At 34.6% G+C, this 12,662-nt stretch overlaps 1 protein-coding gene across 2 annotated transcripts in view; it reads left to right on the top strand.

The window, feature by feature from the left end:
- Positions 1–12,662, top strand: part of KIAA1549 (KIAA1549 ortholog) — a 154,748-nt gene that overhangs the window by 124,769 nt on the left and 17,317 nt on the right. For both annotated transcript variants that reach the window (XM_031939153.1, XM_031939152.1), the window contains exon 17: positions 10,216–10,268. In XM_031939153.1, the coding sequence (XP_031795013.1) occupies positions 10,216–10,268 (53 nt within the window). The remainder of the gene's footprint in view (positions 1–10,215; positions 10,269–12,662) is intronic.

Below are 12,662 nucleotides of genomic sequence, written 5' to 3'. Positions count from 1 at the left end.
CATTCCTTAACACCAATCCTGTACATTGAACAGAACAATCTCTATTTTGCTTCAGATGATTTCTGGGGTTTTCTGTTTGTTTGGATTTTTGACCTGTTTTTCCTTCTCTCAAATGGTTAAAATCTGTAAGAATGGATAATGACTAGCAAATTTAAAATCTGCCCAGTCAGGAGTGTGGTGTAAAGTAGTTCTGTGTTTTTCCCAATTGTACCATTTAAATGCAATAATTGACAGCTTGCTCTAGAAGAAGGAACATTGAACAGCTGGGATCCAGCCCTGGCACTGTGTCTTAGCTTTTTAGTGTGTAATGTGTTGGTATTTTATCACTAATCTCTATAATAAAAAAAATATATATATGTATGTATATATATCTATTTTTTCATATATATAATTGAGCCAGTTTATGGGGTCATACATTTAGAGTGGGAAAAGACCTTGCCATCTAGTCAAAACTATGATTTTTTACATGAAGAAACTGAAAACCAGAGTAGATAAATCAGAGTAAATAGTAACACAGACAGTACATAATTGAGCCCTGATTCAAAACAAGGTCACCACACTCCAAATTCAGCGCCTTCTTTGCGTTCTTTACTTTCAGCTCAGGAAGAGACACAGTGAGGAAGTGATGCTTGCATTATTTTCTACTAATTTGAGATCAAATGATTTACTTAAGAGCTATGACTCAGGGGATCAGTTATGTGATAGTAATTCTAACTGGTACCCCAGCTTAGTCATTGCATTAGTTTCTTCTAAAATTTTAATATTTATTATTGGAAAGCTGCATGAAACTAAGATATCTAGCTGTAATGTTTAGGCACAAAAAATAGACTTAAGTTTGTGGGGCATACTTTCTAAAGAATTACAATTTTCTCCTGTACTCTGTACCTTCAAATGAATAGATGCTGTGTAGTAGACAAAATACTTGATAGAGTCAATATTACTTTTTGCATAAAACAACAAAAGAGTTATAAATATTGAATTATTACCTAATGATACTCCATGTTGCCTAATTTGAAAGAGTGGATGCTGTCGTACAAGATTAAAAGATATAGAATATTTAATTATAACTGGTAGTACTCTATACTAAGATTCACAGTGATTAGTTGATATTCAGCTTGATCGTAACTTGACTTTGCTTTACACACAGAAAAACCTTCCATTTACATTCAATTCTAACACTTGAGGCTTATTGGCTGCTCACTGGTACATGTTCACTTCTATTCATGTAGAGCACAAGTATCAAATTTGCTGCCGGTGTGGTTTTCTAAGTCAATATGCCACTTGCAGGGATTAATTTCTGTTTGCATTTAACAAACGGTGATATAAAGGCAAGGATTCTGGACTTGGAGTCTGAAGGATTTCCAATTCTCCCTCTGATATTTACGAACCATGTACATTTACCATTGGACATTTACCATTTTTAACTTGAAATTTCCTTATCTGTAAAATGAGAATCATAATATCTGTAGCATTTACCTTCCCAGAGTTGTCATGAGGATGAGATAATTAATGTATCTAAAATATTCTGCCACCTTAAAGCACTTGATAAATTTTAGTTGTTATGTTCAGCTTCTCTTCCAAGAAAGACAAGATAGAAGGAAAACTTGTGATTAAGAAAAGAATGATTATAGGGACTTTTGTACTTTCAGTCTAGTGTTACCCAAATTGCTGTAATTTCTTTCTCTTTTGTTTTTCTTTCATTTACCGTATGCATAAAAGTTAGGAACAAATGACTAGCTGAGAAAGCAACATTTTTTGGTGGTCCTGGTATATTCTTCTTCAAAATGACTGAATCTTAGAAAGAGAGGGAAGATAGTGAATAATTCCTGATCATGGCAGTTTCACAATTCTTATTAAGGGAATCATAACCAGAAGTTTTGTGATGTTAATGCAAGGTCGATCCTATTCTGGCCTGAAATAGCAAAATTATCTTAGAAGATCTGAGTTCAAACTCATAATAAAAGGGAGTTACAAAGAAATATTTGAGCTTGGGGCCATCCCATGTGAGGTCCCTCATCTGTTTTCTGTACCTCATAATATTCCTCTGATAAGGCATTAGCTCTGCTTATGACTGATGGAGATCTTCACTAAAAAGAAAGAGATAAGTGGTGTTTGATAAAACTGATTCATTCTACCACAAAACTGTTTGTGGAAATTGATATTAATTGATTTTAATTAATTGATATTAACATTAGTAAAGGGTTCTGAATGTGGTTATTTATAGCTGAAGTGGGAGGAAACCAAGAAGGGTGACTTGTTTTCTAAAGACCAAAGCATAAAGAACAGACCCCTAATGTTTTATGATTGCCACCTTGATTAGTCATTTCAACCTTGTCTTGAATATATATGTATACTTTCCGCCCATAAATCTGGCTACAGTGTTTCCTAAGTATGTTTGTCTTTACATGTGATAATTCTGATCCTTTTCACTACTCATGTATCTGTGGGATAGATTTATGGAGCAGATGTTTTATTGTTATTTTCTTACTATGCCATTTCAATCAGTACCTTTCCTTTTAGCTAATTGTATACTCTGACTTACTGTTGAAAACTATACCCATTGTTTAAGATTTGTGAGCTGTTTTAGGAGTTAGAATCCACAAGTATCTTGAATTGAGTGGTGGCGGACATACCATGTCCAAGTGTGAGTTGGAGGTTGCTCCTGAGGCACCACACTGTGGATCCTTTCCAGCTCTAATCAAGAGCCCCATAACCCTATGAACCTAGACTTTATCACAAGCAGTGCTAGAGAATTATGCCCAAGTACCTCATATTAGTCATAAGCATAATACTCCCTCATCGGGTAAAATATTCTCCAGTACTCCATTGAGTCTGTGTTTTCATTGGTGAGATTATTCCTTATTGTGACACAAATCATGTCACATCCATGATGATTTTTTTTTTCACTTGTTCCTTATCCTCCCACAATTTCACAAAGAGTCCAACCAACATGCTGCAGTTCTCTTGACAATGAGAGGGTACCAACAAAGCTTACAGACTAAAATATCCTTCACTCTTGCCATGAAATGGATCCTTTTTTTTTTTATTATTCTTTTTTTTTTTTTATGACATCCTCTTTACCACTTTTTCTTTTAAAGTCCTTATTTCTTATATGTCACAACTGTCTTATTCCTATCATGCACCTCCCCATTGTATATTGGGTTATCTTTAGCTAAACTCCCACATATAGCCAGAACTCGATTAAAATATTATTGGGAAATGTTTAACAAAATAAATAAAAATGTAATACAACATAATATTAATGTGTTTTCTGAGTCAATATATGATTGCAGTGATCCATTTCTATCTGAGTTTGATATCACGGGTCTAGACAATAGATATTCTTCATCTACTTTTTTTATGTTATACATATGTGAGACCCAATTTTTTTGAGTGATTATAGATATAATTGAAGAAACTTTACAAGGTTATAAGGTTTGATGCAAACTGCACAGTGCCCTTTTCTTTTATGGGCCAGAATTCTTGTACTTGAAACAAGGATTCTTATAAGGTATTAAGTCAGTGGAATTGATAAAACTGGTTATCTAGTCTAGCATGGTGATTAATAGTTCTCTAGCAATACATTCATATATTCCCTGATTCTCCCAGTTGGAGAATGGTTGGGTAAATTGTGGTATATGAATGTTATGGAATATTATTGTTCTGTAAGAAATGACCAGCAGGATGAATACAGAGAGGCTTGGAAAGCATCACTCACTGATGCTGAGTGAAATGAGCAGAACCAGGAGATCATTATACACTTCAACAACAATACTGTATGAGGATGTATTCCGATGGAAGTGGATTCCTTCGACAAAAAGAAGATCTAATTCAGTTCCAATTGATCAATGATGGACAGGATCAGCTACACTCAGAGAAGGAACACTGGGAAATGAGTGTGAACTGTTTGCATTTTTGTTTTTCTTCCCAGGTTATTTTTATCTTCTGAATCCAATTCTCCCTTTGCAACAAGAAAACTGTTCAGTTCTGCACACATATATTGTATCTAGGATATACTATAACATGTTTAACATGTATAAGACTGTCTGCCATCTAGGGGAGGGCATGGAGGGAGGGAAGGGAAAAGTTGGAACAGAAGTGAGTTCAAGGGATAATGTTGTAAAAAATTACCCATGCATATGTACTGTCAATAAAAAATTATAATAATAAAAAAAATTTTTTTTAAAGTTAGACCCTTCAGAAACCCACTAATCTGTTTGATTCCCCATTTTCCTTTGGTTTTCTTCTCTCTTCCTGAGACATCAGAGAGGGCATGATCACCTCCTTTTATGGTGTTTTCACCCCTTTTTTGAAGAGTCAGGAAAGGTGTGATCACTTCCTTTTTTGGTGTTTTCAACCCCTTTTCGAGGAGTCAGGGAAGGTATTATCACCTCCTTTTTGAGATTCTCACCTCCCCAGGGAGGGCGTGACCACCTATGTTATAAAACAAAAGAAAGCAGGAGATGTTATGGGCCAGAACTCTTGTATGTAAAAAAAGAATTCTTACAAGGTGTTAAGTGGAATTAATAATACAATGGTTATCTAGTTTAGCATGGATTAATAGTTCTCTAGTTCAGTACATGTACTTAGTACTTAATATAGTTCTACAAGATTCACACCTATAATGATGTAATTATAATAGAGTATATAAAAGCCAGCAGGGACTCAGAGACAGATTCATCCCATTGTCCACCTTTGTAGTGGCTGAAGGCTGAAGCACAAGCCCTCAGACTCAGACAGATTCACTTCATCTCACACCACTGTGGGGGCTGGCCTCCTACACTTCCGCCATTGAGACCAAGGCCACTCTGAAAGGCTCTCCAGAAAGCTGCCCAGCTCCAGGCAAGGAGACAGTAAAGAATTTGGACTTTAACACCTGGCTATAATTGTGGTGATTACTGAACTGAAACAAAGGCTGGTCCAGAGACCTCCAGAAAACCAAACAGAACATTACACTTTTCAAAAAGATGCATCTGGAAGACCTCACCATCTATATGAAATCTCTTTTCAAATTAGTCTTTGCATTTTATGACTATACATCTTTTTATAACTAATTAACATGTTAATCATCAGAGAGTTGTGCTCCTCATAACTTTTATGTAGTTTTGATAAGAAACACTTTGAAAATTTGTTTCCTCCTGATAATCCTTGTGTTTATTCTTTATATATGTAAATATATATTTGTTGTTTTCCCTGTTAGAATGTATATTCCTTGAAAGAAGTTATTGTTTTATTCTTCATATTCATATTCACAGCACCTAGCCCATTGTCTAGCATATAGTAGGTATTTAATACATGCTTATTGATTAGGTAAGTAAATATGCCTTCAATGTATATGTAGACTGTTTTCATAAAGATTTCATATAGATGGGAAAGTATTTATATGCATCAGAAGTTATATTCTTTTGGCTACATTTTGTAAATAGTAAGGTAATATTACTTTTTCCACACTTTTGGTGTTTTTCTTCAAATCACTAGAGAATCAATCCCATAGTGACTTCCATTTTTATCTTCAGTATAGACCTTCTTTGTATATACTTGGTCTATTCCAGTTTTTTCCCATTTTTGCTTTCTTTGTTGCCTTTTCTTTTATGTCTATAAGTACATCTGGGACTATCATAATAGAGCCAAAATGCAGTAAATTGTTATAATTTTCTGTCCTTTCTCTATTTGTTCTTCCATTTGCATCCATATATGCTAACATGATGGCTTTGCATATATGGGTCTATTGTCAAACTTTCTTTAAACTGTTTCTTCCTGCTGTATAATCTATTATGTTTCTCCTTAAGATTTTAAAAGTGATATTTTTTTTCATCAGATAACACTTTATTCCAGCTTCTCAAAAAACAAAATACATCTTTTCTCTAATTTTGTTCTCTTTGAAATGATTACATAGAACTTTTTTCTTCCCAGAGTATGCTGTATTTGCCAGCTTCTCACAAACTCTTTACAGAATTTTTTTAATAGCTTTTTATTTACAAGTTATATGCACAGGTAATTTTTCAGCATTGACAATTGCAAAACTTTTGTTCCAATTTTTCCCCTCCTTTCCCCCACCCCTTCCCCCAGATGGCAGGTTGACCAATATATGTTAAATATGTTAAAGTATAAATTAAATACAAGTATACATGTCTTAACAGTTATTTTGCAGTACAGAAAGAATCAGACTTTGAAATAGTGTACTATTAGCCTGTGAAGGAAATCAAAAATGCAGGCAGACAAAAATAGAGGGATTGGGAAATCTATGTAATGGTTCATAGTCATCTCCCAGAGTTCTTTCACTGGGTGTAGCTGGTTCAATTCATTACTGCTCTATTGGAACTGATTTGATTCATCTCATTGTTGAAGAGGGCCACGTCCATCAGAATTGATCATCAATTATTATTATTATTATATATTATATATCTATATTATTATTATATAGTATTGTTGTTGAAGTATATAATGGTCTCCTGGTCCTGCTCATTTCACTCGGCATCAGTTCATGTAAGTCTCTCCAGGCCTTTCTGAAATCATTCTGCTGATCATTTCTTACCAAACAATAATATTCCATAATATTCATATACTACAATTTGTTCAGCCATTCTCCAATTGATGGGCATCCACTCAGTTTCCAGTTTCTGGCCACAACAAAGAGGGCTGCCACAAATATTCGTGCACATACACGTCCCTTTCCCTTCTTTAAGATTTCTTTGGGATATAAACCCAGTAGAAACACTGCTGGATCAAAGGGTCCAGTTTGATAACTTTTTGAGCATAGTTCCAAATTGCTCTCCAAAATGGCTGGATCCATTCACAATTCCAACAATGTATCAGTGTCCCAATTTTCCCACATCCCCTCCAACATTCTGCATTATCTTTCCCTGTCATTCTAGCCAATCTGAAAAGTGTGTAGTGGTATCTCAGAGTTGTCTTAATTTGCATTTCTCTGATTAATAATGACTTGGAGCATCTTTTCATATGGCTAGAAATAGTTTCAATTTCTTCGTCTGAGAATTGTCTATTTATAAGTGATTTATATTTTAAACTGGTATCATCTTCAGCCCTCAGGATCAGTTTTGGAGCTGTAGGACCATAGCTCTAGAGTTAAAAAGGACTTCAGAGACCACCTAATTCAAATCATTTTACTTTTTACAATTGAAAAACCATGACTTTGCCCAAGATCACATAGGCAGTAAATAGCAAAGACAGAATTTGAACTAGTTTCCTCTGACTCCAGAACTAATATTCTTTCATACTAGGCCAATTCTTTAGTGATAATACAATCTAAATCCATTAATTTATCTGAAATCTAGAGAGGTTAAATGATTATTCCCATAATTATAAATAGTGGAATCAGTATTTAAAACCCGGGTTTTTTATTTCAAATTCCTATCCTCTTGCCACACTGAAAGAGACAAGAACACTTTTAATTTTTTTATCAAAATTTTTCAAATTATAGTAATAATTATTTGGAACCTACTTTGAAAAGAACATTTTAAAACAAGGTTTTGTGGAAGGGATATAATAGGTCCTTATAGAAATCAGTTCTGCATGACTAATAAGGAAATATGTTTTAAAATGATTGTATATATATATAAAATCAATGTCATATTGCTTGCTGTCTTAGGGAGGGGGGAAGTAAGGAAACTCAAAATCTTACAAAAAATGAATGTTGAACACTACTATCTAGAAGAAGAAAAACATCTACTTTTTTCCCCTTGTGTATTTTATCTTTAAGGGTATCAAAGGAAACTGCCCTCTTTGATTTTGTCAGTGTTATCAAAGGGGATTTACCCCTTTGATTTTTGTCATTTTGCCACTTTGTCATCAATTTTTCCCTTTTTTCCTTTCACACTGTTTCCCCTCATAAGTCCCCAAAAATCTTTGATAAACTTTTTATCTTTGGTCTAAAAGAGATGGCCAAGTGACCATTATTTTTAATAACCTATTGGCCTTGTTAATAAAATGAGTAAATTGCCCCCCCCCAAAAAAAGAAAAAGAAAACTATCTTTTACATGTAATTGGAAAAATAAAATATTATTAGAATTTTTTTAAAAATCAGTTCTGAGAAGCCCTAGCTAAAGGAATCTGTTTACAGTACCTACTGTATGCAATAAAATTTCTAGATTCTAGAGAGATATAAGCCACATCTTCATTTACAAATTTTAGGGTATAATCACACACACACACACCCATTTTAAAAAAAATAATAGAATGGAGTAACATTTTACTTCTGATCCAGAAAGATATATTTGCAGGGAAACCAGTGACAGGAAAAAAATATTAGTTATGAGTTAGGGTTTTCTTTTATGTTTTTGGTATAATGATGTCCTTTGTAATTTTAATTTATTTACTTTTGTGTTATGTAGTTTGGAAGGTCAGGAATGTTTAGAATAAAGGGCCTGAAGAAGAGGTTTTCTTTCCCTTTTTTGTTGCCATTTTCTTGCCTTTGCTAACTGAATGAAGAAGACGGGGCAGAGAGTAAGAGTGCTGATATATAACAATATAATTAGTCTTTTTAATCTTGTCCAATTCTTTCTGACCCCATTTGGAGTTTTCATGGTAAATATATTGGACTGGTTTGCCATTTCCTTCTCTGGTTTCTTTTAAAAAAAAAAAAAAACAGACGAGGAAACTGAGGCAAACAGGCTTAAGTGGCTTGTGCAGGTTCCCATAGCTAGTGTCAGATTTGAACTAGGGAAAATTTTCCTGGTTGCAAACCTAGATCCCTATCCACTGTATCTAGCTGCTTTAAGGGTGCTGATATACTCCTGTTTTTTTCTTTTGAATGGTCAGTAATCCCGAAGCTTTGGAAATAAAGTCTTGGACTTGTGCAGTTTTAATCTAGTGGGATGAGGTGAGGTAAGCAAGATTCAGCTTAGGATGTGCAGGTGTGATCTGGTCTCAGTTGTATCAGTGTTACATTTGGTTTGGTTATAGAACCCAGAAGGATTAGACACAGTTCTAAGCCCAGAAAGTTTCATTAGAGTAGGTCATAGCAAGAAGGAAGTTCTTTATTTTAATAAGGAAGCCTTGTAGATTGAGATCTTTGTACTGTGGGAAAAGTTCAGGATTTGTAGTGTGAGGACCTAGATTCAATACGGCAGGCTTGTGTGTTCTTTTGTTTTCTTCCTGCTACCCTTCCTCTCCTCCTTCCCCCTCCCAACTCCCCACCTTTCTGTCCCTCTTTCTCTCTCTCTATTTCACCTATGTAAAAAAAGTTGGGATATTGGACTCAATCCCTAAAGTCCTTTTCACTAAATATATGCTCTTATTTATGATCAGATTCAGCTCAAAGCTATTAATTTGGTTCTGCCTCCATAAGCCTTCTAGATCTCTAAAGGACCAGGGTAAATTAAAAGAGATCAGGTTCTCCTAATGAGGAAGAATCCTCCTTATTCAAGCAAGCAGCTGTAAGAAAATGCCAAAATCTCTGGCTAAACTTGGAGTTTTTCTGCTTTGTCTTAGAAACATAGTTGTATTAGCTTCAGTGTAGAGGGTCCAAGTTGGTGTTGCTCCTCTCATTGGCAATAATAGCCCCTTAGAGATGACTGAGTATTGGGATCTTAACCAATAAAGTAAAAAAGTTCATGAAAGTAAGAGCATGCTTAGCAGGGAACACAAAGCCAAGAGCTGTGAGAAACTACATGTACATTTGACAATAGTTTGGTTTGAAGGCTCTGAAATCCTTATACCAGACACTCATGCTTCTTGGAAGATATCTGACTCTAAACTACCTTCTGAGTTACCTTTATGATTCAGGGTAACTTACATAAAATGTCATCCTAATTAGAGTCTATCTATATGGGTTAGAGTAAGTTGATAAAATGATAGTGGGAAGCTTTAAATCATACCTGTGAGTTTACTGATTTAACCCTTGTTCCATTTATTGTCTTTAAATATGATCTTCTTTAATGTTTAACTGTTATTGTAAAGTTAGATTTGTTACAAAAAATAAGAAATTTAAAAATATTTGTTTCTAATTTTTGTCATAATTAATTCCATTCATGATTGGAACCTGTACTTTGATCTGTATGACTAAAGTACTTAGCATTCTCTGGCAGTGTCACATATCAATTGCAAGATAAAATTTTGAGGGCCAATAAGCTCCTGAAAGTAAAAATCTGCAAAACTAAACTAGTAATGTTTATTCTTGCTACTTTATATCAAGTATAAATATTTGTCTTATCTTCTTTTTCTCCTTTCCTTTCTTTGTCCCCTTCCCTCCCCCAGCGATATGAAGATTATGGAATGACTCCTCCATCAGCACCAGGTCCATTGTCAAGGTAATATTTTCAGAAGGAACAGTGTTTTGTATTTGTCTCATGAAATGCCTTTTGCTTCTAAAACAAGCATAAGAAATGTATACTATGCTGTGTATCAAACATTATATTTCCTATAATTTTTCCTTTTAAGTATTGAGGGCACATGAGAGAAAATTTTGTCTTAGCAATGTCTTTTTATCTGTCCAGAATAATAGAGATATATGCTAGAATTGTCTTCATACAATCCGTGGTAACTTTCAAAAAGTGAAAAGAAATCGATTTTCTCAGGCACTTCTTTCTGACTTTTTGTTCCACTTTTTCTTCCATGCGCAAACACTTTTTTTTCTTCCTTGTACACTACAGACTTGCCCAACTGTCTCATATACTCACACTCATACAGACAGATCAATATGACATTTATTAAGCACTTAGTCTTAGACATTGCATTAGGCATTGGGAATAGAAATACAAATAAAAGATCCAGCCCTTACCCTAAAGGATCTGACAGTCTGATAGAAGAAAATAACACAAAAAGGAGAGCTAGAAAATACTAAGATGGGAAGCAGACAAATGCCCACATAGAAACAAAGCTGTTGGCAGGGAGATGCTGAGGTCTATAGAGCTGGGAGTAAAGTGCACCTATAAGGTCTCCACCTACCACATACACACAGTATTTTCTAGTTCTTACAGCTCCCACTTAGCTTCTTTTCTTGTTTCCTCTTTCTCTTTATTTTCTTCCAGATTATGAGTCACATACTAAGTCAGAACTCAGGATTTTCACTGGCAAATAATGATATAGAATCTTAGAGTCTGAAGTAACCCTCGAATTTATCTAGTTCAAGTCATTCCTGAATCCCCAACACTTCCCCAACAAATAGTCATCTAACCATTGTTTAAAGATATGTGTTAAAGTAGCAAATCCATTAATAGGGGTTATCACAAAGAAAAAACAATTTAAAAAAAAAGAAAGAAAGAAAGAAAAGAAAAAGAAACAATAAGAAAATATTCAACATGGGGAATCTGCACTTAACTTCCAATTACCAAGTCTTTGGAAGTGCCAACATCTTAACTATTTTATTCCAATTTCCTTCCTCAGGAAGGGCTACATAGGTAAGGAGACCAATTTTGCTAGTGTTGCCGTCATGGCTGTGTCCTTCTGGGTCCCCTCTTCACCATAGTATTGGGACCCTCTTTATCCATTTTTGCCTTTGGAATGTGAGAATGGTGGTACGGATTCTAAGTGGTTTCCTAAAATAGATCTACATTCATTTAATTATACCTTTAGTGAGGAGAAACCCAGCTCTGCAGTCAAGATATTAATTTCAGGGCAGCACAGCACAGACAAGGGCGACTTTGACCTGTGGTTAATATCCATGGAGTTTGTAGTTCAAACACTAATTGGAAAAGCAGATTACTTCACTTACAAAGGTACAATCTATGTCCTTCATGAACTTAACAACCGTGGTCACGCAGACTAAACATAAAACAGGTTAGATCACCTAAGAGAATGGGCAGCCTTTTCCTTAAACTTTAACTACTTAGTTATAGGCTTGAATAAGTTCTTTTATGAAATGAAAAATTCACAAAGTAACCCTCAAGAGGTATCTTACAGAGGGAGGAAGGCAACAAATATATGGAGATGAGAAAAATAAGAATGGTAAATGGTAGTCATGATGAGGCTTAAGTAGATACTTAAGGTTAAATCCTAGCTGGGGTTTTTCCACAGAAGATAAACATGGGACACATGGGATGAAGTCTCCTGCCATTATCTCTATAGCCATCTGTTGAGCCCAGTGAAGACATTGGTATTGCCACATTTGAACTCTTTAATAGTTAAGAACTCAGTGTACTATAAGGAAGCAAAAATAGTACAATTATCATAATTCCTGTTCTACAGATAAAGAAACTTAAATTCAAACTTGCCAACCTCACATAGTATACCACATTTGGCTGAATAGATCAATGCTTATGGAAAGACTTCAGTAAATAAACATCGACAGGCATGACATCATTAGATTTCATTGCCTGAAATTAGTATCACATATTGTTGTTAAAATTCAGCCTTACTAGGTAATTGAATTGTCTTTTTTCCTTCTGAAAATGGAACATTTTCAGTCCATTTAGAATCTCTTCATCTTCAAATCCTACACAAGATGACTGAAGCAGTAAATGAATTAGATTAGGAATTAGCAGAGTTTGATTCTAGTTTGTGCTCTACCATTATTTCTTTGAACTCCATTCTGTTTCCTGTAAATAGATCCTCAGAGTAGATGATTTATATAAGCTCTTCCAACAGTTCAGAAGGTTGTATAATCTTATGGATCATATGATCTGGAAGTACCATAGGAGTTTTGAGTAGAGAAAGATAATTTCCAATGGAAGTTATCTGGGAGATTTTCATGAAAGAATTGGTAT

The sequence above is a fragment of the Sarcophilus harrisii genome, chromosome 5, assembly GCF_902635505.1.
Source record: "Sarcophilus harrisii chromosome 5, mSarHar1.11, whole genome shotgun sequence".
NCBI classification, from domain to species: Eukaryota; Metazoa; Chordata; class Mammalia; order Dasyuromorphia; family Dasyuridae; genus Sarcophilus; species Sarcophilus harrisii.
The sequence above is the reverse complement of the archived record's forward strand: the minus strand, read 5'-3'. Positions and strand labels throughout refer to the sequence as shown.